A 27,649-nucleotide genomic window follows, 5' to 3' on the forward strand; every position below is an offset into this window, starting at 1 on the left:
GATTTGCAACTAGTGTTGTGGCCTCATTTCGCCAAGTTGTTTCCAAAGAGTCCCTCGCCTGTCAAATGGGAGTGGGACTCCATTACTCCCATAAGTCCGAGGCTTGCTTAAAATGTTCTGAGATCGGTAAATTGGTAAATTCATGAAGCAGGATGCTACCCTACTTGCACATAGTCCAAGTGAGGATCTTTCCTCTAACGGGTTATAGACCACCGGTGAATTGTATAGTCCTAGCCGCCTGAGCACAAGGAAGGCCATGGCTCAGAATATGTCCGAGATGCCCACTCCCATTCCATAGCAACTGGTATCCCGACTCTCAGGACCACTTACTAGGCCACTCAGCCGTTGCCCATGGTTCACGAACTAGGACGTGACTACAGTAACCCACAAACATGAGAGGAAAAGTTCAGAATCACTTAAAGTTGCCAATAAATGATTATTTATATTGTGTGTCTGTATTTATATTATGATCAAGTCCACCTCTGTAATATAAACTTTGGCGCTACTAGCTGCCTTCCTCGGGGCCCGGGCTTGAATCCTGACACGGCCAGAAACTTGAAATTGGCATGAGGGTTGGTATGTGGTTAAAACGGTGCTTGCAGCTCATTTCCATTAGGGGTGTGATTGAAAAGAAATACACCACCTCGGAACGAGGAGAATTTACGGATGTAAAATGCAATATTTCTGTGAGCTATTCAAATTGCGTAATGGAGGCCTATTTGTGTAATTATATTTGTCTACTGCCTTTCCAAACTCATTTCGTTAGGTCTGTAGTTCAGTGCGGTATATTATTATTATTATTATTATTATTATTATTATTATTATTATTATTGTTCTACTGGCTATAATTAAGATTATAGCAATACAATACAATGTGTACCTATTATGATTTGTGTGTTCTAAAATACATGGCCTACTGCAGCTTGCTTTGCAAATATAATATTGCTGTAATAATTTGTTTCTAATTGTTAACCTATTTGTAAAATGGTTAAAATACATGTTGTAAAGAGTTATTTTGTATTAATACTTCTTGCGATTTACTGCTATGATCCACCGTCTTTTCAAATGCATTTCATGAGGTCGTGAAGAAAAACTTTTGTATCACTGTATCTATTCACGCAGCCTACAACAAGCATATACAGTAGTTCGCCCGAACGTTATGAGATTAAAAAATAATCATCTGAGACAGCATTGTAAAATGATTGTTCTCTTTCTACTTATTCTCCTTCTTAATTTATTTATTGGGTTCCGCTTTCGCATTATACCTAGCCACTACTCGTTTTATCGAGTAAAGCCAAAACTTTTTTTTTTTGCTAGGGGCTTTACGTCGCACCGACACAGATAGGTCTTATGGCGACGATGGGATAGGAAAGGCCTGGGAGTTGGAAGGAAGCGGCCGTGGCCTTAATTAAGGTACAGCCCCAGCATTTGCCTGGTGTGAAAATGGGAAACCACGGAAAACCATCTTCAGGGCTGCCGATAGTGGGATTCGAACCTACTATCTCCCGGATGCAAGCTCACAGCCGCGCGCCTCTACGCGCACGGCCAACTCGCCCGGTAAAGCCAAAACTATGAAGGATGATATATTGATTTTAAAGAGGTGTGGTAGATAACAAATTAGCTGAAAAACATATGTACCATATACTCTGTCAAAAACAAAACATAACTTGGGATAGAGAATATAGGGGACACCAGGTTGTACTCTTCACACCAGTGTGATCCATCACGGCGGCTGTCTACATCACAAACACGACCGGGTCAACTCATAGGGAATGTTGTCTTAGAATCTAATAATGGCTTTAGACAAAAATGTAGAAAGGGATTCAGCGATAGAAGGCCACTGTAAAATGACTGAATATATGTATGTAAACATTACACATATTACAGCTTCTTATGGTCAGCTGTTGATGAAGGTGCTCCTAAGTAGTTCTCGTAATTTTCACCCGAAGCAGCATATTGCTATACGCAGGAGCCTGTACGGATAAGCCGGCTTGAGGAAACTTGAACAATTGACTTGAAATTCTCTGTACATAAGCAAGATCGAATATTCACATAACGTAAAAGGTAGACCACAGAAAACAAACTACGTTAGATATTCGTTTGCAAAATCCGAGAAGCCTTAAACCCTGGAAGTACCGAGTGTTTTCCCTAATGCTAGGCCATTTACTTATTTATTGCACAGGTACATTTTAAACAATTTTAAGCACGCTTACATAGAGGAAAGTTAGATATACCGCACACCATATTACTGCCGGGCGAGTTGGCCGTGCGGTTAGGGGCGCGCAGCTGTGAGCTTGCATCCGGGAGATAAGGGCTTCGAATCCAATTGTCGGCAGCCCTGAAAGATGGTTTTCAGTGGTTTCCCATTTTAACACCAGGCAAATGCTGGGGCTGTACCTTAATTAAGGCCATTTTAGTATTAGATAATTTACAAACTTATCTGGTGATTATCAGGCGAACAAAATTTTGGAAAACTAAATAAGTTGTTGTTTTTCATATAATCAAGTTCACCATTAATAAATAAAAAACACCCATTTTTTAAATCACTGTATAAAAAATGCAAAATTTCTTTTAGTTTCAAAAAATATTTAAGTTCAGGCAAAGCAAAAACACATAAGGATAAAAAGTTCCGAGCTGCACACAATTCCATCAGACGCTGAGCACTACTCGGAGTCATTCTTCGAGAGTTTTATTTTCCTACCAGGCCTCATAGGTCTCCAGAAGTGCTGCACCCCGCAATATTACACTTCAAAAGAAACAATATAAAAATAAATCGGTCGAAAGGTAACGAAGGGAATACACAGAAACTATCCCCTTGAGGGTGGAGGCAATAGAATAACACCCACGGTATCCCCTGTCTGTCGTAAAAGGCGACTAAAAGAGGCCCCAGGGGCTCTGAACTTTGGAGCGTGGCTTGACGACCACGGACCCCTCAACTGGCATTGCTTCCACTTACTTGTGTCTGGCTCCTCACTTTCATCTATCCTATCCGATCTTCCTTGGACAACTCTTGTTCTTTTCCGACCCCAACAGTATTGGAGCACTCGAGACCTAGGGAGTCTTTCATTTTTACGGCCTTCGTGGCCCTTCCCTTTCTTTGACCGATACCTTTATTATTCGAAGTGTCGGATCTCTTCCATTTTCCTCTCACTGATTAGTCTTATATAGAGGATGGTTGCACATTTGTATGTATGTACGTTCAGTCCGTCAGCGATGCCGCTGGTGGGATCCTCAACAGCTCTGCCATCAGCTGTCATAGATGGCCTAGGCATCACTGAAGAGGCATACTAGGGAAATAAGGTGTGTGGTAGTTTCCCGTTGCTTTCCTCACCGAGCCAGAGTTGATATTACATATCAGTCTGCCAAGCCAACTGAAATGTCTGCACCAACCGACCCTATGAGCAACATTTTCACACCATTCATAGCAAGGACTGGCTGCATAAGGATTGCATTACTAGCATCGCTCATACCTCAGTCACCTTCATATTGTCACAGCCAAGGATAAGACAGAGACAGATCTATGAAAGTAACAAAATTGCTCTAGCCTATACCAGAAGACATAGTGCACTGTTAAACACTAGGTCCTGCCAGCAAAGGCGGTGCCCATTTGTACTTCCTCTTAAAACAATAATCACCACTACCATACACAGAAACTAAGAGCAACAGCGAGCAAGCGCGAAGTAATATAGCAACTTTCTTTTTTGCTAGTGGCTTTACGTCGCACCGACACAGATAGGTTTTATGGCGAGGGTGGGATAGGTAAGGCTTAGGAGTTGGAAGGAAGCGGCCGTGGCCTTAATTAAGGTACAGTCCCAGCATTTCCCTGCTGTGAAATGGGACACCACGGAAAACCATCTTCAGGGTTGCCGACAGTGGGATTCGAACCCACTATCTCCCGGATGCAAGCTCACAGCCGTGTGCTTAGCAACTGAGACCACAGGGGGATGAGGAAAGGGCAGCTGACTTCATACCTACCCTGACCTTGACTGAGTCATTTGCGACTAGTGAGGAATGTGTGACGAAAGACTTGAAGCGTTGTCTTCAATGTCTTACTTGTTATAGTTGTGTAGGTGAAAGATACATGATGTTATAGCTGATTAAGCGAAAGCATATGCTTTGCGTCGCGCATGCGACGTTGGCATTCTAGTGATGATGTATTGCATCGCAAGCGCGATTGGCAGTTCTATAGGTCTATCCACGTTAAGGAAACAGTATTGCTCTTAGGCAACGCTGTTGCCATTTCGAACGGTTCTTATAACAGCATCACGGGAAAACATTGGCAGGTAGATCTGTGAAAATCGGCATTTAAAGGCGGAAGAAACTATGCTGATTTTTTTTTTAGAACACAAGGGGACTTGGGGTGTTTAGAGGGGGCTCATCTTAGTATTAACAGCATTACGGAGAAACGGCGGCACATACAGTGGTGAAAGGGTGAAGGAAATAAGGTGCAAATTAAGTACAGTTTACTTTTGTTTCTTCCTCAGCCTTGTCCATAAGTAAATAAATCACCGCATTAATGTTAAAGAAAGAAATAGCACACGTAGACTAATTAACACATAACACTCACTCAACACAAGACAAGTACCCTCTGATATAAAGAGTAAGAAACATACGCAACACAAAAATAGACGACTTTTCTACAACAGTAATAAATTGTCAGGATTTATAGGGTAATGCGTTACGCGTTACTTGTACCACAGCGACTCAGGAGGAAAATGAAGGAAGGCGACAAAGCGATGGCTGTTCCCGCCATTGTGCATCCTCCCTGGGAATGTATTTATGAAATAGAAAAGCTTCAGTAACTTAGTTATTTTACTAACGCAGGGCAAAAAAATACCTCATTTTCTTTTTCTTTCTTTCATAATACAACATAAAGTACATTATAATACTCCTTAAACACGAGGAATTATTAGTGTCTTGTAGATCCTTGTGGGTCCATAAAATCAATACTGTTTTCTAAACATGGAATGATCTATAAGGGTTAAATACTTTTCCCACAAATGTGAGGTGTTGCAAGAAATGACTCTAATATCCTGTAAATTATATATACAAGTGTATGCAACGTTGCTGAATTTAGAAGTTGAGGAACAGTACCACTCAACCTACTGTACTGTAAGTCGTAGTGTCCAGGTATTGGCAATATTTAAATTATCCGTGAATTTCTACGGAATTACGTTGTAACTAATATGCTGCGCTACTTGTATTGGAATATGTTGTTCATTTTGAGTGAATTTCTTAGTTACTGCGTTGTAATTATGTTACGCTACATGTTTTTCTTTCTTAATCTGTTTACCCTCCAGGATTGGTTTTTCCCTCGGACTCTACCACCTCAAGGTCAGTGTCCAGGAGCTTCAGACTTTGGATGGGGATACAACTGGGGAGTATGACCAGTACCTCGCCCAGGCGGCCTCACCTGCTATGCTGAACAGGGGCCTTGTGGAGGGATGGGAAGAATGGGAAGATTGGAAGGGATAGATAAGGAAGAGGGAAGGAAGCGGCCGTGCCCTTAAGTTCGGTACCATCCCGGTATTTGCCTGGAGGAGAAGTGGGAAACCACGGAAAACCACTTCCAGGATGGCTGAGGTGGGAATCGAACCCACCTCTACTCAGTTGACCTCCCGAGGCTGAGTAGACCCCGTTCCAGCCCTCGTACCACTTTTCAAATTTCGTGGCAGAGCCGGGAATCGAACCCGGACCTCCGGGGGTGGCAGCTAATTACCAACCACTACACCATAGAGGCGGACTACGCTACATGTAACGAAACATTTTAAGTTAATCTCTATACGACTGCTTTTTCACACTAAGCGTAAGTATTTGTAATTGACCGGGCGAGTTGGCCGTGCGGTTAGAGGTGCGCAGCTCTGAGCTTGCATTCGGGGTTTCGAACCCCACTGCCAGAAGCCCTGAAGATGGTTTTCCATGGCTTGCCTATTTTCACATCAAGCAAATGCTGGGGCTGTACCTTAATTAAGGCCACGACCGCTTCCTTCCCACTTCTAGGCCTTACCTATTCCATCATCGCCGTAAGACCTGTCTGTGTCGGTGTGACGTAAAAACAAATTGTGTTGCTTATTTCGCTTTTTATTTTAATGTATTTTCTCTTTTTATTCTTCTTCGGCTACCAGAGCTGTATTTATTTATTTATGTATTTATTTATTTAATTTATTTATTTATTTATTTAATTTATTTATTTATTTTACGTCCAATTTTTTGTTTTAATGTACAGTACAACTTGATTAATTCGTAAACAACACAATGTTAAAAATCGTGTTTAATTCGAATATTATATCGTTAAATAAAAATATTATAATTGTCATTATTTTCAAAAAGTAATGATCAGGATGGGGCAACACTGCGTGGTGGCTGGGGGAGAAGAGAATAGAATCGTGCTGGTACTGGGCACGTTATCTGTAAGCCTAGTTGTTTGGGAAGCTAAGGAAAATTTTCAAGCTTGTAGTCGCCTCCCCTCAGGATGTGTTCCTTGAATTGAATAGTCTTCTGCTGTGACGAACTTCGAGTTTCAGTAACCGGGAAAATCCGTGCTCATTAGGTCTAAACACACAACTCCTCGTGGAGTTGATTGGCAGCTGTCAGCAGGTGAAATGAGGCGTTCCACTACTAAAGGCTACTGCTTGGAAGGTGGAACATGGAGAACTTAGTAAAATATTCCTCATTAATTGCAGATGGATTAAGCGACAACGACTAAACCTTGCACCGACACGAAACGGATTATACCTACACTGCTTTTGTTTACTGCACTGCCATTGCAACTCGAAAAACCACTAAGAAAAGAATATGTGGGGATCGTTCTCAGTTCAAGATTCAGTTAAGTACAGGTTGTGATATTCCTTAATTCGAACTCTTGTTTACTTCGACGTTCTTTAGATCCTTCAGGTTCGAATTAACTTTAAAAAATATAATTCCTCGTAACTTTTGTTTTGGTTTTTGTTTTCCGTCGCACCGACACACACAGATCTTACGGCAACGATGGGTTCGGAAAGTGCTTGGATTGGGAAGGAAGTGGCCATGCCTTAATTATGGTACATTCCTAGCATTTGCCTGTGTGAAAATGGGAAACCATGGAAAACCATCTTCACGAATGCAGACCGTATGGTTCGAACCCACCATCTTCCGAATGCAAGCTCACAATTACGTGACCTAAACTGCGTGGCCAACTTGCTCGGTAGTAATATCTTGTTTTTATAAAACTGTTTGCTCTGCTTTTCGTCGTTATGCAATTTCTGTAGCCTGAGACTATTTCTTGTTGGATGCAGTATTTTTGCATCTATCTCTTGGCACACGCCAGAAAGAAAGAAAAAAAAAAAAAAAAGAAAAAAGAAAAGCTTCCCCTGAACTCTCAGCCTCATATATTGCTGCGACCGTAAAGAAGCTGCTGAGGTATGAGTGGAGCTGAGTAATGGATAATGTTATGAAAGGTGCACGTCATAGGGCCGGTCATGCTGCAATAACACGTTCTGGCCAGGTGAGGAAAGCAATCATTATTATGCCTTGTACAACACCATCAGCTTTTGTGGTTTCCCAGTTACCTTTGTTAGTGGTGGTATTTGGGAAACCAACCAGCATTCGGGCTAAAGACTTTTCAGACGTATAATTTGTGTTGTCCGCCTCTGTGGTGTAGTGGTTAGGGTGATTAGCTCCTCCCCCCCGGAGGTCCGGGTTCGATTCCCGGCTCTGCCACGAAATTTGAAAAGTGGTACGAGGGCTGGAACGGGGTCCACTCAGCCTCGGGAGGTCAACTGGGTAGAGATGGGTTCGATTCTCAGCCATCCTGGAAGTGGTTTTACGTGGTTTCCCACTTCTCCAGGCAAATGCCGGGATGGTACCTAACTTAAGGCCACGGCCGCTTCCTTCCCTCTTCCTTGCCTGTCCCATCCAATCTTCCCATCCCTCCACAAGGCTCCTGTTCAGCATAGCAGGTGAGGCCGCCTGGGCGAGTAACTGGTCATTCTCCCGAGTTGTTGAGGCAGTAGAGGTGGGATCCTTCGCTGAGTCCGAGGGAAAAACCGAACCTGGAGGGTAAACAGATTGAGAAATGTTAGCAAATGTATTGACGTAAGGAGTTATTCTTAAGAAGAAGAAGAAGAAGATAATTTGTGTTTCAATTTAATTTCGATGCTGTACCACTATAAGCAGGCTTCTCACTAGAATAACTCCTTACGTCAATACATTTGCTAATAATAATAATCTTTCCTTCTTTCTCAATCTGTTTACCTTCTAGGGTAGGTTTTTCCCTCGGTTTCAGCGAAGGATCCAACCTCTACCACTTCAAGGGCAGTGTCCTGGAGCGTGAAACTTTGGGTCGGGGGATAAAATTGGGAAGGAGGACCAGTACCTTGCCCAGACGACCTCACCTGCTATGCTGAACAGGGGCCTTGGAAGGGACAGGCAAGGAAGTGGCCGTGTCCTTAAGTTATGTACCACCCCGGCATTTGCCTGGAAGAGAAGTGGGAAACCACGGAAAACTACTTCGAGGATGGCTGAGGTGGGAATGGAACCCGGGCCTCTGGGGTGGCAGCTAATCACGCTAACCACTACACCACAGAGGCGTACAATAATGAAGCCTCAATGAAATACCGAAAGTACATCATCTAGCATATGAGCTCTGTATAATGTGTAATGTGGGCAGAGAAAATCGTAAGTAGCTGCTCTTCCCTAGCAGCTGCAGAGTACACACAGCGACATGATAACGTTGCCAAAGCCATTCATCAGCGTGCATGTTTGGACAAAGATCTTATCACAAATCATACACACCACTATAGATATCACCCGCAACTGGTTTACGATAATCAGGAGTGGAAAGTACACTAGAATAGGGAAGTACGGACAAACCACACAAAGGCGTACGCAGAAATTACTTTCGGGGAGGAATATTAAATGTAAGATTTCGGTACTTCTATAAAATAATGATGGGTGCATATTGTAACAATACACAAAATTAAAACTTTCAAAAATAACACAATTGTTTAATTAAGACACATTTGTATTCATGTTGACGATTACAATAGCAGACGTCTCCTCGGTTGTTTGGGCAGTTCATGGATTATATTTCTACGGTCACATGTTTTCTTTGTGTATATACAATAGAGCTAATCCACTCAATCTTTCCCTGTGCAGTCATATTCTGCAAATAACCTTTCAAATATTTCAGGGATGAAAAAAAGAGCGCTCTGGTGTGTCAGCAAAGTTTCAGTACTCGATGTATTGTTGGAAAAATATCACTGTCGCAAAATGTTAAGTGCAGAAATGAAGTCCATTGGTTCAGGATGATTGCTTTTAGAAGAATGGAAACATCAACATATTGTTGGCAAATACGCAGTTCCAAGTAAAAGCAAACAATGAGCTACCTAACATCTTCATTTACATGATTGCCTTGTAAACTTCAAAATTTTGGGGGAGGGGGGATTTTGGTACAGAGAGAACGAATCACTATGACATTGTACTCACATACAAGACGACAAAGGGCCCGGATATTGTTGACTTATAAGTGCTAAAAAACAGACCTCAAAATTTTAAAATAATGTCCTAAAATCTGACAAAAAGCAACCTAAAATTCAAACTGGTTATTGTTAAAAACAAAATTATGTACATATATAGGTATGCACAAAATTCATAATTTAAACTTTTTCTAATCTTTCCATTATAATATTCCAGTTCTTTGTTTTGAATTTTTATTTTTTTAATTTAAAATGCTATTTGTTCGGGGCGTCGACCCATGTGGATCTTTTGCCCCTACTTGCACCATATTGTATGAACCTGCGTGTAATTGGAATGGCGGTAGTGTGGAATGTTGTGTGTGAGGAAAGGAAGATTAAGGACGTTACAAACACCCAGTCCCCAGGCCAGGGATATTAATCATTACAATTAATAAACCCTGATCCGGCCGGGAATCAAACCCGGGGCCGCCGAATTACAGGCGGACCCGTTGCCCCCTGCACCGTGGGGCCGGACTTTAGGAATCTTAATTTTCCTTAGAAACAAAATGTGAAAATCTGTAGGTCGTAATTGTTTTGACACCATGTGGTCCGTAAAGAGAAATGATCTTAAAGTTAATCGTACTCTAAACAACCGAAGATGAACATTCACGTTAACTGTCTAGTACGTAGACTAGTTGAATGATGACGTAAAATGTGAATTGTGAATAAAAACCACCAATAAGAACAAAATAATTAAAAATAACAAAATAATGACACACAAAATAAAATGCTTACAAAAATTACAAACAAATGACTTAATAGAGTAAATATGCATTTCTGTAATCCGGAGGCTATGAACATGATTTGTATATTAAGTGTGCAATATCTGAGATGCACCAATCAAAATAAGACATGTCATCAAAATCTGGGCCCTGCTTATCGTCATTCCAATCCCAGCTCCTGAGAACATCCAAAAGAAGATCAGGGAAAAAGTCCACAAATATATGTCTCTGGCAAATGGAATGTGAACGATAGGGTTGTTGTAGTTGATATTATTATTGTTGTCCCGATGGTTGTGGGAGCACTAGGACAAATTCCCCATCAGATGTACGAAGCACTTCACTACTTAACAAGAATATCTACATTGAGCTGCAGAAGACAGTGGTTTCAGAAACCTGGAGACCGAGCGAGTGACCGCATGGTTTGCGTCACGTAGCTGTCAGTTTGCATTCGGAAGATAGTGGGTTCGAAGATAGTTTTCTGTGGTTTCCCATTTTCACACCAGGAAAATGCTGGGCCTATACCTTAATTAGGCCCACGGCCGCTTCCTTCCCGCTCCTAAACATTTCCTATCCTTTCGTCGGCATCAGACCTATGTGTGTCAGTGCGACGTAAAGCAAATTTTTAAAAGACCTGCAGCATTATGAGGGAAGTGTTAAACAGATATGAAAGATCCATAAATGAAGACATTGAAATGATAGGCTTGGATACTAACCACGTCTAATGCACCTGAACACCGGGGACCCAGTGAGGGTGTGGGCGGTAGAATACATCCCTGCCTGTACGAGGCGACTAAAAGGGGAACTCAGCTTGAGAGAGTGTGTTAGCGACCACAATTCCTTTAGCTGAGTCTGGCATTGCTTCCACTTTCTTATGTCAGGTTCCTCACTTTTAATTTTCCTAACCGACCTCCCTTAGTCAACTCCTGTGTTCTTCCGACCCCAACGGTATTAGGTTTGCGAGACCTAGGGAGTTTTTTATTTTCACGCCCTCCGTAGCCTTTTACCTCATTTTTCCGATACCTTCATTCTTCAAAGTGTCAGCCCTCTTCCATTTTCCCTCTTATAAGTGTTAATATACCGGGCGAGCTGGCCGCGCGCGGCTGTGTGCTTGCATCCGTGGGATAGTAGGTTCGAATCCCACTGTCGGCAGCTCTGAAGATGGTTTTCTGTTGTTTCCCATTTTCACACCAGGCAAATGCTGGTGCTCTACAGTAATTAAGGCCCCGGTCGCTTCCTTCCAACTCCTTTTTGCTAGTTGCTTTACGTCGCACCGACACAGATAGGTCTTATAGCGACGATGGGACAGGAAAGGCCTCGTAATGAAGCGGCCGTGGCCTTAATTAAGGTACAGCCCCAGCACTTGGCTGGTGTGAAAATGCGAAACCACGGAAAACCATCTTCAGAGCTGCCGACAGTGGGGTTAGAACCCACTGTCTCCCGAATGCGAGCTCACAGCTGCGCGCTCCTAACCGCACGGCCAACTCGCCCGGTCTTCCAACTCCTAGGCCTTTCCTATTCCATCGTCACCGTAAGATCTATCTGTGTCAGTGCGACGTAAAGCCACTAGCAAAAAGTGTTAATATAGGATAGTTGCTCAGTTGTACAGTACTTCCTCTCAAAACAATAATCACGACAGCCACCACCCTAACTTCGGAGAAACGCGACATAATAATAATAATAATAATAATAATAATAATAATAATAATAATAATAATAATAATAATAATAATAATAAAAGAAGAAGAAAAAAAAGCGAAGTGCAAATCTTTCGGGCTGATGCTTGTCGGCGATCTGCGCCTCAGCGAGAAAGGACCTGCCTGTTGAAGATGGCATACACACTAAACTCCGAACGACAGGAATTAACCTATGAGTGTTAAAATTCCGGACTCGGCCGGGAATCGAACCTGGGACCCCTTGACCAAAGGACAGCATACTAACCAGTTGGTCACTGAACTGGACAACAACAGCAACAATAATAATAGCTAATAGTACAGAGCAAGTGGCCACGCGGTTTGGGTCACGTAGCTATCAGCTTGCATTCGGGAGATAGTGGGTTCGAGCCCCACTGTCAGCAGCCTTGAAGATGGTTTTCTGTAGTTTCCCATTTTCATACCAGGCGAATATTGGGGCCACGGTTGCTTATTTCTACTCCTAGCCCTTTCCTATCCCATCGTCACCATAAGACCTATCTGTAAAGTGTTATTGTAAAATAATAATAATAATAATAATAATAATAATAATAATAATAATAATAATAATAATAATAATAATAATAATAATAATAATAATAATAATAGCAGGGAGGACAATAGCTGTAACCTTGAGTAAGGAATAGTCTTCATCACGAGGGGGTCCATATCTCTGCAACACAATCAGTCTGCGGGAAATGCTAGAGACTCTTCCTGTATAGAAGACGGTGACATAATCAGGCGAGTATTTCAAGCAAACGGGACGCAATGCCAGAATATTTATTCTCGGAGGGCGGAGGTGGAGTTGATCTTTCTTACAATTTTGCAATCATAAAGTAACTCGTCTCTCCAGGCTGGAAATTTAAAGTTACACGTTGGCTGCAGTGCAGTTCTGCTCATGAATGCTGGTTTCAATTCTCACTCTTTCGTACGGGTTTTCCCTAGTTTCTGTCTCAGTAAAACAATTTCTTCTTCGGCTTTCTGGCCTTTACTCAGTTTTCTTGTAGTCAGCACTTGTGAAAATTTGGCTCGGGCGTAAGTCACTGTGTACCGAGGAATGAAACGTGCATAACATGGAAGAGGAAACACGAAGAAGAGGTGAAGGATCAATTTGACTACTACAGTATGGAAACGAGGTCGACTGCCCGCCAGAGAGGAGGGTGAGGTAGCAAGAGAAATATATAGTCATAGCGAGTCAACTCACTGTTTCCACAAATGAATTATGCCAAGTGAAAATACCAATCCCGTTTGTCTGATGAACAAATTTTGGTACAACTGAAAATAGCTTTAACTGAATTAAACTCAGGTTTTACTTAAATAATTAGAAATGAAAAAAGGAGAAAATTTAAGTAGAGGTAAAATCTAGTAATTTATTATTTGTTTACTGTATAATACAAATTGTAATCAGTATTTGTCTAAGAATCAGCAACCGCCCCTGTACTCGTCCGTTTGTGCCTCATTGACCGGTTCTTTCCGAACTATATGGTACTATAGTGGGCTGCTTATCAAGTGGTTCGGAATTTGCACATACAGGCACTAAGACCGGGCATAGAATTTAGAGCTAGAAGAATTCTTCGGTCGCCACAAAGTTTAATCCTCACGAATATAATCGTTCGTTCGTTCGTAATCTGTTTACCTTCCAGGTTCGGTTTTTCTCTCGAACTCAGCGAAGGATCCCACCTCTACCGCCTCAAGGGCAGTGTCCTGGAGCTTCAGACTCTTGATCGGGGGATACACTGGGGAGGATGACCAGTATCTCGCCCAGGCGGCCTCATCTGCTTTGCGGTACAGGGGCCTTGTATGAAGGTGGGAAGTTTGGAAGGGATAGACAAGGAAGTGGGAACGAAGCGGCTGTGGCCTTAAGTTAGGTACCATCCCGGCATTTGCCTGAAGGAGAAGTGGGAAACCACGGAAAACCACTTCCAGGATAGCTGAGGTGGGAATCGAACCCACCTCTACTCATCTGACCTCCCGACGCTGAGTGGACCCAGTTCCAGCCCTTATACCACTTTTGAAATTTCGTGGCAGAGCTGGGAATCGAACCCGGGCCTCCGGGGGTGACAGCTAATCACACTAACTAATCACAGAGGCGGATACGAATATAATCGGAATTATAAAATATCGTTCTCCTTTGTTATTTTAGTTTCTTCTACACATTCATTTGCATTTACATGGGCGAGATTTTCACAACGCACTTTGCTCTTGTTATGCAAAACGAAGGAATCTTTTTTAAACGATTCACAGAAAGCTGGGATCCATTTCATCACGACGCTACAGGACGGCGTCTGCTTACAAGAGTAGTAGACTATCGTCTTGTATTAATTACTGAAAATGACCTTATCGATCTTCGTTGAATTTTCTTTCATCAGGAAATTAGTCCGACTCTTTGGCTGAACGGTCAGCGTACTGGCCTTCGGTTCAGAGGGTCCCGGGCTCGATTCCCGGCTGGGTCGGGGATTTTAACCTTAATTGGTTAATTCCTACTGCACGGGGGCTGGGTGTATGTGTTGTCTTCATCATCATTTCATCCTCATCACGACGCGCAGGTCGCCTACGACCGTCAAATAGAAAGACGTGCACTTTGGCGAACCGAACCCGTCCTGGGATATCCCGGCACGGAAAGCCATACATTTCATTTCATTTCATCAGGAAAATATGTTTTGACGTCTTCATATTTTTTGTTACAGGTCGATTTACCCTCACTTTGTTTGGGAGACAGCCAGCTCATCACGAATTTCTTCATTTTTAATATTAGCCATTTTGTTCATAACAGTTAGAATTGATATAGTATTTGAAACAAAATACTAAGAAACACTTAAATACTGCATTCTTGAGAGCTTTACAAACATCAGAAAGACATCGTTACTTGTATAAGAAAAAGGCGCCTGGCGCTCTACGGGCACCTAACCCGCATGAACCCCTGAAGACTTACCAACATGATCTTCCCTGGGGCAGGTAGATGGAAGGCATCCAGGAATAAGTGGATCACTTCGGTCAAGTCGGATCTGGAACAACTGGAGATACTGCATGACCACCCACAGTTTCGGCAAACCATCCAGTGGGGAATATTTCCACCGTCACTTACGATCACACGAATAGGAAGAACGCAGGGACCAGCAGACCTATGTGGACGGAGGAAAGAAAGCTGGCTCACAGCCAGAAAATGAAGGGATACTGGAAGATGAGAAAACAGAAGGTCCAAGCGACAAGAAGATACGAGCCCCGTGATCCTCAGTAGGTCTAAACGACAAAAAAGGACAAAATGTCTAATACCGGAATGCAGTATAAGAGGTGTAAAACAATAGGATATTGCAGTTGTCCGCTGTCCTCGTTTGAGAAGAGCCATTATTCTAGAAAAAGTATTAGAATTTGATCGCCTGTTTCTGATTCTTGGTCGTCAATGGTGACCTGGCAATCAGAAATGCCCCGCCCTGCCGTAAGATATTGGTCAACCTATACGGGGGAATAATAATATTCTGTTATGAACTTACAACGTTATACTGGAAGCCACTAACCATCTCAAAAATGTTCCGTAACTGCCTTACTATATCTATGAATCAATATATTCTCTGGTTTTTTTTTTTGCTAGTGGCTTTACGTCGCACCGACACAGATAGGTCTTATGGCGACGATGGGATAGGAAAGGCCTAGGAGTTGGAAGGAAGCGGCCGTGGCCTTAATTAAGGTACAGCCCCAGCATTTGCCTGGTGTGAAAATGAGAAACCACGGAAAACCATCTTCAAGGCTGCCGACAGTGGGATTCAAACCCACTATCACCCGGATGCAAGCTCACAGCCGCGCGCCCCTAACCGCATGGCCAACTCGTCCGGTAAATCAATATCTGAAAGGGCATAGCCCCCGTCAACCAATTTAATCCCAATTTTAGAACTTTCTTTATACTAACTATTTGCTTTACGTCGCTCCGACATAGATAGGTTTTATAGCGAAGCTGGGATAGGAAAGGCCAGGAGTCGAAAGGAACCAGTCGTTGCCTTGATTAAGGTACAGCCCCAGCATTTGTCTGGTTTGAAAATGAGAAACCACGGAACCAGGGCTGCCGATACTGAGGGTTTGAACCCACTATCTCCCCAGGACGAGAAAATAAAGAGAAAATGTTATTCTACCTCATCAATTAAAAGTGACAAATACGAATCCGTGAAGTTTTCTATGTTATTTGCTGTTTCCGCGCGTCACATAGAATGAAATTTCGCAACTGTGGAATCACTGCGAGCTGCCGCTTACGGCAGCAGAGGAATGTACTGTGTCAAATTTTCTTAGCAAGGACAGACTTTAGCTGACTTTTTAAGGCTACAAGGAGCATTCATTCATTCCCTTCCTCATGCAGTTGAAACTAGAAACAGGCTGTGGATGTTCATGTTCACTATGCCAGGATACGGAGTTAAAAAGATATTTCTGAAAACTCTCACGTTATTACCAACATTTACCACAATAGTTTTGGAATAGGTTATAATAATAATAATAATAATAATAATAATAATAATAATAATAATAATAATAATAATAATAATAATAATAATAATAATAATAATGCTATTTGTTTTACGTCCCACTAACTACGATATTTGGAGACGCCGAGGTGCCGGAATTTAGTCCCGCAGGAGATCTTTTATGTGCCAGTAAATCTACCGACACGAGGCCAAGTATTTGAGCACCTTGAAATACCACCGAACTGACTCAGGATCGAACCTGCCAAGTTAGGGTAAGAAGGCCAGAGCCTCAACCGTCTGAGCCACTCAGCCTGGCATCAGTTGTTGTAGTCATAAATGTTTGAAGCTGATACAAATATTAGAATTCGAAATGATGTCATCATCATCATCATCATCTGTTTACCCTCCAGGTTCGGTTTTTCCCTCGGACTCAGCGAGGGATCCCACCTCTACCGCCTCAAGGGCAGTGTCCTGGAGCTTCAGACTCTTGGTCGTGGGATACAACTGGGGAGTATGACCAGTACCTCGCCCAGGCGGCCTCACCTGCTATGGTGAACAGGGGCCTTGTAGGGGGATGGGAAGATTGGAAGGGATAGGCAAGGACGAGGGAAGGAAGCGGCCGTGGCCTTAAGTTAGGTACCATCCCGGCATTCGCCTGGAGGTGAAGTGGGAAACCACGGAAAACCACTTCGAGGATGGCTGAGGTGGGAATCGAACCCACCTCTACTCAGTGGACCTCCCGAGGCTGAGTGGACCCCGTTCCAGCCCTCGTACCACTTTTCAAATTTCGTGGCAGAGCCGGGAATCGAACCCGGACCTCCGGGGGTGGCAGCTAATCACGCTAACCACTACACCACAGAGGCGGCTTCGAAATGATGTACCGTACATAATTATTTAGTACGTTTGCATAATTTTCTTTTCTACGTTGGCAATAGATTTCCAGTTTGGTTATCAAATGAACTGAGACTAGGAAGATCATCAGATCTCATTCTGGAACGCTAGAAACAAGCCAACCAATAAAACTTTATTTTGGACCCCCTCCGAAAAGAAATCTTGGATACATGCCTGCACTAGACACAGAAAAACTTACGAGACATGCGTGATGATTTTCACCTCTGAGGCAGGGACCAAAGATGGTAAACACAAATAAATGAAGATCGCAAACCGCGCATCGTCACGGCCAATGGGCTCGTATCCAAGAGTCTGGGCATTAGAAAACGAACGAACGAACGAACGAACGAACGAACGAACGAACGAACGAACGAACGAACGAACGAACGAACACGCTATGTAGAGTTTATCCAGAACAATACGGGTTTTTCTCATTTTGTTCCGCCTACGGTACGCTCTTAAAACATTTCTATGGAATTTTTGTTAATTATCTATATAAATGGTTTAATTTTAGCAGACCTAACGTTTTCTCCCGAATGCAAGCTGACAGCTATGTGAATCCAAACCGCCCAACTACTCACTCGGTCTCTACTACTGTAAATCGTAGTGTTAGGCATTGGGAATATTAAAGTTATTTGTGAATTAGTATGTGGTGGTGCTGTATTTACAGAGTTTAGCTGGTAGTAAGTCACTGTACCGCTCAATCTACAGTAAGTTGTAGTATTAGGGCATTGGAAATATTTAAGTTATCTGTGAATTTATATGTGATTACCTTATAACTATTATTGTGGCACACTACTTTTAACGGCATATTTCGTAAATTTTGGCTGAATTTCTAATCATCTGCGCTGTAATTATGTTTCATTAGTTTCATTATATGTGAATATTTTAAGTTACTTTTCGCAAATTTTGAATTCATTTCTTCACATTGTTTTTAATTTATATTTTACATTATTCGTATATCATTTTTAATGTGAGGTTGTTTGTTTCTTACGTTAATGTACTTAATTTTATTTTTCCTTCATTATCATTACATTTCTTGTAATATTTTGCTTTATGTAATTGTTTGTTGCATTTTATTGTTGTTGTAGTTGTTCTTATGTAATTTATGTTTTAATTTTACTTCGTTAAGCATTGCCACCAAGATACCTCCCAACTGCAATATATTTGTTAATAATAATAATAATAATAATAATAATAATAATAATAATAATAATAATAATAATAATAATAATAATAATGTGCAGGATAATTGTGAATTAGGTTTGACCAAATAAGCACACGCGGATCAACTGTGGCAATGGGTAAGAGGGACTCGTCAGCTGAGGTGATAGCAGCCTTCTTCGAAGAAGGTGACCTTGATAAAGAGAAACTGGTCGTCCAGGTTCGGAACTCGGGACGGGAAGAGCATTTTTTGTTTGTCTGCCAGAACCAAATGGAAGGCCAAAGAAGAGATGGAAAGACTGTGTAACAGACGGCATGAGGTAGGAACCGACTGCGCCTGGAAGAAGCACTAAACAGATAGAAATGAAAGAGGAAAGCTAGGAACAGCGATCCCTAAATTCAGAATGCAGAAATGGTGGGGAAGAATAAGAATAAGAATGTTAATTCAGTAAACTTAAAACATACCGAGCATGTGGCCGCGCAGTTTGGGTGTGAAAATGGAAAACCACGGAAAACCATCTTCAGGGCTGTCGACAGTGTATACAGTGTATACTGGCCATAGGCCTACATAAGCGACTACAGATCGAGCTCGGTATAAGGAAATATCTTCATTTGGGTAATCAAATTAAAGAGTTTGTAAAAAAAGGTTACTGATCTCTTCGTATGGTTATGAGAGTTTTTAGGGGTTGTAGTATGCAAAGTAGAGGGCATAAAAATGACTGGTAAAACCCCAGTTAGTGTATGGTTGCAATGTATGGGATCCTCACCAGTATTAGGCCTACCTGATTCGAGAACAAAAACTAATCCAAGAGAAAGCAACGCGATTTGTTCTGAAATATCCAAATTCTCTGAAAGGCTAGGACCGAGCTCGATAGCTGCAGTCGCTTAAGTGCGGCCAGTATCCAGTAATCGGGAGATAGTGGGTTCGAGCCTCACTGTCGGCAACCTTGAAGATGGTTTTCCGTGGTTTCCCATTTTCACACCAGGCAAATGCCGGGGCTGTACCTTAATTAAGGCCACGGCCGCTTCCTTCCAATTCCTTTCCTATCCCATCGCCGCCGTAAGACATATCTGTGTCGATGCGACGTAAAGCAAAAAAAAAAAAAAAAAAAAAAGACTAGGTAAATACTTGACAGGGGGATTTGCCACTTGGGGTGACAGCCCTAAATGCAGATCAGTGGCAAATTAAATGAAAATAAGTGTGTACCGACAATATCATTGAATAAATATATTACTGACAACCAGGGATTTTTTTTCTGGCGGAACGCACCGTAACGGCGTTCCGGAACCTCTTCGTGGATACAAACCTCTAAAAAATATTTAGTCTTCAAATATGATTTTTTTCAGGTTAAGGAAGTTTAAAATTATTTTTACTGTTCCCGCGCTAAATGACCTTAATTGAAAAGGAAATATCGCATATCGCCTTGTTATTTCGAGAGTCGAAATCAATCCAAATCGAAAACATTCTTCCGGTTTGCGGGCAGCATGGATATACGGTATTCGTTCTTGTTCTTTCTTTGCTCACTTTGTAGCTGTTTTGTATATTGGTCCCAGTTCTAGTTACGTTTCATCTGGATTGCCCTCAATATAGAGTACTGTTGTTCGTTGATGTAGATAATTGCCTGTGTTTGTTACATTCTTACCCGTAGTTTGTACTACTTCTTACGTGGCAATAGACATAACCTAAATCTGTCGACCACGAGGCGAGAATGAAAAGAATTTCAGAATATTTTTTTTTGTGCCTACCACCAAACGCAAAAATTACCCAAGCAGTTCGTATCATCAAACTCAAGTGTGGAACTTGAAACGACAGATGTGTCGACGAGTTCCATAACGGTCTGTAAGTTCAAAGAGAATTTCAAAGTCTGTGGCCTAGTGGTTGGATTGTAGAACAAAAGAACGATTTTGTAAAGAAAAACGATTGGTTGTACTTTCATGAAGGCAAGTTAGGTTGTTCAGTGTGCAAAAATGCTGGAAGTTTAGGTGTACTGAAGAATGTGGGTATGCGACTATCAAAAGAGTGGATAAACTGTGAAATTGTGTCTTATGGAGAAAATCGTAAACAGAAGCTAACATCTCTCAGGAAAAACATTTTTGACCACAAAGAAAGTGCTGGGCATAAAAGTGCTAATAAAATAACTGAAGAAGGGAAAAAAGAAAACTTGAGATAGTATGTCTAAAGTCATTAGAGAGAGAAAAGGAAATTAACTGTAAAGTATTTCGTACTGCTTATAAGGTGGCAAAAAAGAACCAGTCTTTGTACAATATTGAAACTGAAATTGATTTGCAAGAATTGAACGGGATTGATATGGAGAAAATTTTGCATTGAAGTAATGCCTGTATAAATATAGTAAACCACATAGGCAGTGAAATGAGAACAGGATTGATAAAAAATGTGCTTGATTCAAAGAGCAAGTTCTCTCTTATTCTTGATGAATCAACTACTCTAAGTCAAATGCCTGTTCTGATAGTGTATGTTCGCACCTACATTGAAGAAATAAAAATGGCAGAACCGGTCAAACTTTTCATTGATTTAATTAAGTTAGATAACGTAACAGCAAATGGAATTTACAAAAGCTTGATGCCTTCTATAGGAGCATTAGGATTCACAGAAGATTTTCTAAAGGCAAATTTAGTTTCACTGACGTCTGATGGTAATGTAATGTTCGGAGTACGTGAAGGAGTTTCAAAACTTTTCAAAGACAGATTTCCTGCCATTTTGTGGCATTGTGCTAGCCATAGACTGGAATTATCAGAACACGATGTTGTGAAAGAGGTTTCTGGCATCAATAGATTTAAGTGTTTTATAGACAAATTATATGTTATGTATCATGCCTCTTCAAAGAATGCAAGGCAGCTCCAATCATGTGCAGCTACACTGGAGATGCAGATTTTAAAAAATTGGAAGAATTCTGTTCACGAGGTGGGTTGCATCCAGCTATAGAACTGTTTTCGCTGTTTGGCAGGATTTTGAGGCACCGGTCCTTCATTTCGAAAGAGGTAAATCAGAAGATGGTTGTGACAGAAAGGAAAAATGCACTTATATAGGTCTTCACAGGAAAATAACATCTGTGGAATTTATTTTGTATCTGGGATTAATTTGCGATGCTTTGCAAGAACTGTCTGAACTAAGCTTAGATCTGCAGGAGAGAAATGCTGATATTTACAAAGCCGACAGCAAGATTGAGTGTCTTGTTGATATTTATGAGAAGAGGAGGTCTGCCCCAGGGCCTTACTATCAGAAAGCTCTTCAGGCAGCTGCAAATCTACAGTTTAAGGGTGTTCCATTGCATAAGAAAAACATAATTTATGATCCGCCAATCTCCCCGAATACTTTCTATGAACAACTTAACACTTTTCTACAGAAAAGATTACGTTCCAAGGAAGACACTGAACTGTCAAGATGTGCAAGAGTTCTGGATTCTAAGAATTGGCCAGCAAACTCAAGAGAAAATATTCTGTATGGAGGAGCAGAAATAGGCACACTGGCAAGAAGAATCCAAGTGAATGAAAGAGAAGCTATTCGGGCCTTCAGAGATCATCTGAAATTCAGAGAAGAAATGCCTAGGGAACTTTCTCGGGTTCGGATGACTCTCAACACAATAGCTATATCTTCAAGTGAGTGTGAAAGGGGATTTTCTCAGATGAACTTGATTGTGACTCCAGAAAGATCATCTTTTCAGTGAAAACCATTACCTCATTACTATTTATAAGAATTGTTGGACCTTTGACGGTATTTGATCCAATGAAGTATGTCAAAACTAGATTGTTACAAGGTCATCATTCAGCCATGGATACAAAAAGTAAGACCAGAAAACTAACCGAGGAGGATGATGACATGTCAAAAAATTGGAAATTATTTTGAATTCAGTGTGAGTAGGTTTCGATGAAAATTACGTGCTTTCTTAAATGTTCGGTAAATCCCATGTCTTCTTCCTTAATTTCCCTCCTGTGAGTTCTGGCACCTCTTTTTCCAGAAAAAAAAGCCCTGCTGACAACATTTCTAAGCAAACTGTTGAAAAATGTTAAAAATCGAAATTTAAGAACAAGGCCAAAAAAATTACTCATTTAGGAAATTTTTAAGAGACGTAGTAATATGCAAATACTTCATTTGAAATTATGTATATAATTTTAACATTATAACTACAGCACAGTATAGCGAATATCTAGTATCGTGTGATAAAATATATTATAATCAGCGTCATCTGCGAGAAGAGCCTGGGTGCTTAGCACATGTACTGTAGTAAATGAGAATTGAATATGATAACTGAGATTGTATCAATAGGTTACTTACTACTACTACTACTACTACGAATAATAATAATAATAATAATCCCACCGTCGGCAGCCCTGAAGATGGTTTTCCGTGGTTTCCCAATTTCACGCCACGTTAATGCTGTATCTTAACTAAGGCCATGGCCACTTCCCAGTCGTAGCCCTTTCCCATCCTTGCATTAGTCTCTCACAGTTTTTCCTGTTTAGTGGTTTTCCCGCTAGATCTAGCTTTTCCTCATTTCTTTCCTTTCTTTCTTAACTGTCACGCGACTACACTTCGTGTATTATTCAACGCAGCGGAAGTCCTACTTTCCTTTTTATTACATTCAATTGACAGTTATAGAGCAAAGACAATTTTTTGAATCCATTCCTGTTTCAATCTAGGCATAGGTATAACGCATTTAGTATTTGCACTATTGATAAAGATCCTTTTACTACGCCGCATCTGGTGCCAATCTACTGCAAGAGTTGATGGGCATAGTGACACCTCTAATTGTTCTTCCTTGGTTTAATGTTCGAGTGGAAAGGATATTCGGCATGATGTACATCGTAAAGTCAAAGATATCGAACGGATGGAGACGGAATTAGCCAACGCATTTCTCACAGGTCTCGATTATATAAATAAATATTACAAGAATTATGAAGTATCATCAGAGATTTGAGGAAAGTATGGACCTTGGCTCCATACAGAAATGGAAGTGGATAGGCTGAGAACCAGACCTCAAGCAACTCACAATCACAAGATTGCATTCTTGAGTTAAAAGAAGTTATTATTAATAATAATAATAATAATAATAATAATAAGAAGAAGAAGAAGAAGAAGAAGAACTAATGATAATAAATCCCTACGTATTTAAATCTGCAGATTTTTATTAGAAAATAACAGATTTTTGAAAGCCATCTAGCAGAATCTTATTAACTACATCGGCAAACTGATCCTTCGTTGATTTGCGCCATGTGGGTACATACAGTATACTAATAAAATATGTGCAATTTATTGTGTTCTTTTATTGTACGGCGCTGTTTTTTTCCTACCAACTAATTTTCAAATTTCTTATATCTACAAATTAGATAATTATAGGAACATGCAAGTTGTAAAGTGAGACTTAGAAACGAAAATGTAAATGATACTATATAGGCTTTTGAGCTTATGCCGTGTCAAGAAAATAAAAAGCCTATACAGTATCATGTCTACAAGTACGGGCAGTGAAAGCATCAATGGCAACGAAAATGAAAATGTTTTGACAGTCCGAGGCAGAACTATCCATGGTTCAAAATGGGACGTAATGGAAGTGATGTTTTGTGCCAGTTGGATATAAAATTGCTGGAGTCTTGAAAGACATATCAATAGCGGAAAGCATGAGTTAGGTCTACTGTTGTATCATACAACCTCGATTCGTTTTCTTCCTTGCGTATTCTTCCACAGACGAGAAAGTTTAGACAACAGAGGCAACATTAGGATTTCATACAGCATACCATCTGATCTGTCCTACAGTGCAGTTCTAAGGACTGTACATCAAAATAAAATATATTTTCATTTTTTCCTGCTAAAAAAATCTGAATTCCAGTCACATTCGAAAAGGACCTCCTGAATTTGAAAATTATGACAGAGTAACCCTCACTAGCCGAGATCTTAATTAAAGCACAGACTCGAAATTTGCCTCGTGTAAAAGTAGGAAAATGATTTCAAGGACTGCCGATGCTGGAATATTAACTCAGCACACCCTCACAAGTTTTACATTTTGCTTTACGTCGCACCGACGATGGGATAGGAAAGGCCTAGGAGTGGAAAGGAAGCGGCCGTGGCCTTAATTAAGGTACATCCCCAGCATTTGCGTGGAGCAGTATTGGAAAACCTCGGAAAACCATCTTCAGGGCTGTCCTCTATTTCCCAGATGCAAGCTCACAGCTGCGCGCCAATAACCGCACGGCCAACTCCCCAGTTAGCACACACTCAGAATGGAAGTCTACAGGCATAGACTCGACCGTCTATATCAGAGAGGAGTGTACGCTAGGGTGACAAGATTACCAAAATAAACTGTAAAGAAATGGGACAATAAGATGATATAGACTGACATGTATACAAACATTAATTTTTACGAAGAGTTATGTCAGTAAGCAGTAAGTGTCCAGTTTCATTTAAAAAGTAATAAATACTGTACTGTTTATAATAACTACCGTAAGATATTTCACATGAGTTCATAAGACAATAGCGTGCATACTTAAGTCATTATTGATACAATTTTGTTTACGTGGTAAATAACACGTGGTCTTGATTAACACATCACCTTACAAAGTTTTATATAGATAGTAAATTATAACTTAGCGTGTCCACTATTGATTTTAGTGAATTTATTTATTTATTTATTTATTTATTTGTTTATTTGTCCGTTTACCCTTCAGGGTTGGTTTTCCCTCGGATTCAGCGAGGGATCCCACCTCTACCGCCTCAAGGGTAGTTTTTTTTGCTAGTTGCTTTACGTCGCACCGACACAGATAGGTCTTATGGCGACGATGGGACAGGGAAGGGCTCAGGAGTGGGAAGGAAGCGGCCGTGGCCTTAATTAAAGTACAGCCCCAGCATTTGACTGGTGTGAAAATGGGAAACCACGGAAAACCATTTTCAGGGCTGCCGACAGTGGGGTTCGAATCTACTATCTCCCGAATACTGGATACTGGCCGCACTTAACTCAAGGGTAGTGTCCTGGAGCGTAAGACTTTGGGTCGCGTGATACAAGTGGAGAGGAGGACCAGTACTTCGCCCAGGCGGCCTCACCTGCTATGCTGAACAGAGGGCCTGCTGAGGGATGGGAGGATTGGAAGGGATAGCCAAGGAAGAGGGAAGGAAGGGGCCGTGACCTTAAGTTAGGTACCATCCCGGCATTTGCCTGGAGGTGAAGTGGGAAACGATGGAAACCACTTCGAGGATGCCTGAGTCGGGAATCGACCCTCCCTCTACTCAGTTGACCTCCCAAGGCTGAGTGGAGCCCGTTCAGCCCTCATACAACTTTGAAAATTTCGTGGCAGAGCTGGGAATCGAACCCGAGCCTCCGGGGGTGGCAGCTAATCACACGAACTGCTTCATCACAGAGGCGACCTTCAGTGAATAACAGTTGATTGAAATAAACTGAAACTTGATCACCTTACGATGTTTTACGAAAAGAGTAAATTATAACTTAATCGTAATGCTTAGCCTGTCCGATGTTGATTTTAATGAATAACAATAGTAGATTGAAATAAATTAAAACTTAATAACATCAAACATAAATTACGAAGACAGAATTCTGGAGATAGCGGGTTCGAACCCTACTGTTGGCAGCCCTAAAGATGATTTTCCGTAGTTTCCCATTTTCACACCAGGTACCTTACCGTAATCAAGGCCACGGTCGCTTCCTTCACACTCCTAGCCATTTCCCGTCCCATTGTTCCCATAGTTTCAAGGATCAGCTAAAGCATACTATGAAAATAGCTGGAATTAACACTCAATCCTGGGATACGCCTCTTACCTGTGTCAGTGCGACGTAAAACGAATTATTATTATTATTATTATTATTATTATTATTATTATTATTATTATTATTATTATTATTATTATCATTATTAATAGAACTCAACGCTTGCACATGATAAAGAAAACCAACCTCATATCATCAGCAAAGCAACTTACAAATGGAAAGAAACCAGCAGGTGGAAAAAACCCAAAATTATCTCATTACTATCTAGAGGTAGTCACGGAATTGATTCCGGTGTTTTCCGTTAAAAATAGTACAGAATTCACTAAGATTGTACGAGATTACTTAACATAATGAGGATAATGCGAAGAAAAAAATGAAAATGAAAAAAAAACTTAAAACACAGGCAAACTGGACCCTATGTGCACACTTCCCGCGGGCAGGGGACAAGAGGCTGAAAAAATGGACAGTTCCGTTTAAAAATGGAACGTTGGGTTTCCCTGTTATAGAGGTACTCACCATGCGGTCGAGCAGCCACGAGCCGGGGAAGATGAGGGGGATGTAGACGACCATGAAGACCATGGAGGTCCAGTTGACGGCGTCTGCAGACACTTGGTAATAGTGAGTGATGATATGAGTGATGATGGAATACTGGATCCACTGTAGAGCGTTCGACATAGAGCTCAGGACGAACAGAGCCAGGATCAGCCATCGTCGTCGGTACACTCTGCACTCGGGAGCGTTCTTCTCCATCGTCTTAAATTAGTGATACACGTCGCAACGTTAAACAAGAACTACATACCACGAAGCCGAACCTAATTCAGCAGTCAAGTGCACACAGTTTGTCCTAATTTACTTTATATATCCTTCCTACTCTTTCTAAATGCTGTCTGCACTGTGTGTTAAGATATAACCAATCTCACTTCCTTACTACCTGGCTTAATAATCTTTCGGTTAAGCACACGAAACTGCTGAATGTTTAATGTGATTACAAGTGCATTCTGTGATAGCCGCTGATAAGCGGTGCGGGGGAGGCGGGCTGAGCTTTCTCGGTGAAGCAGCAGGCGCTACGTCTGACAGTAACTTTCCGACCAGTATTTCAAGTGTCAGTCTCACCAATGTTAAACACTCAGAATTGCCTGTTTATCACCTTTTGTTTCCGGTAAGATATTTGCGTTGACTTAATCAAACTTGGCTCGGTCTCGCCGCTAATCTGCACTGCACTCCACACCTCGTAATCTTCGTTTATTACTTGCACTAACACGACGCATCTCTTGCTGGATGATATGTGGTATCAGTTTGACCACATGATAACAACTGACGCTTGTCACTGTACAGCCAGGCGACTAGGCGAGCTCCCCACCAGAGCTAACCTAACTTCCTGAGACGGGCGCTAGTGAGATACGCAACATTTGGCACAGTCGTCCGTCCACAAGTCACCATGTGATTCCGCTATTAGACGAAATATCCTCCCACATTTCTGGGACACGTAGTCTCGAAATGAGGACTCATATA

General features: G+C 41.4%; 1 protein-coding gene across 1 annotated transcript in view; it reads right to left on the bottom strand.

The window, feature by feature from the left end:
• HisT (Histamine transporter) overlaps positions 1 to 27,426 on the bottom strand; it is a 213,956-nt gene extending 186,530 nt beyond the window's left edge. Inside the window, exon 1 of the mRNA XM_067148470.2 lies at positions 26,654 to 27,426. Coding sequence (XP_067004571.1) covers positions 26,654 to 26,887 — 234 coding nt within the window. The 5' untranslated portion in view covers positions 26,888 to 27,426. The remainder of the gene's footprint in view (positions 1 to 26,653) is intronic.
• Positions 27,427 to 27,649: the final 223 nt, after the last annotated feature.

This window comes from Anabrus simplex, chromosome 5 (genome assembly GCF_040414725.1).
Source record: "Anabrus simplex isolate iqAnaSimp1 chromosome 5, ASM4041472v1, whole genome shotgun sequence".
NCBI classification, from domain to species: Eukaryota; Metazoa; Arthropoda; class Insecta; order Orthoptera; family Tettigoniidae; genus Anabrus; species Anabrus simplex.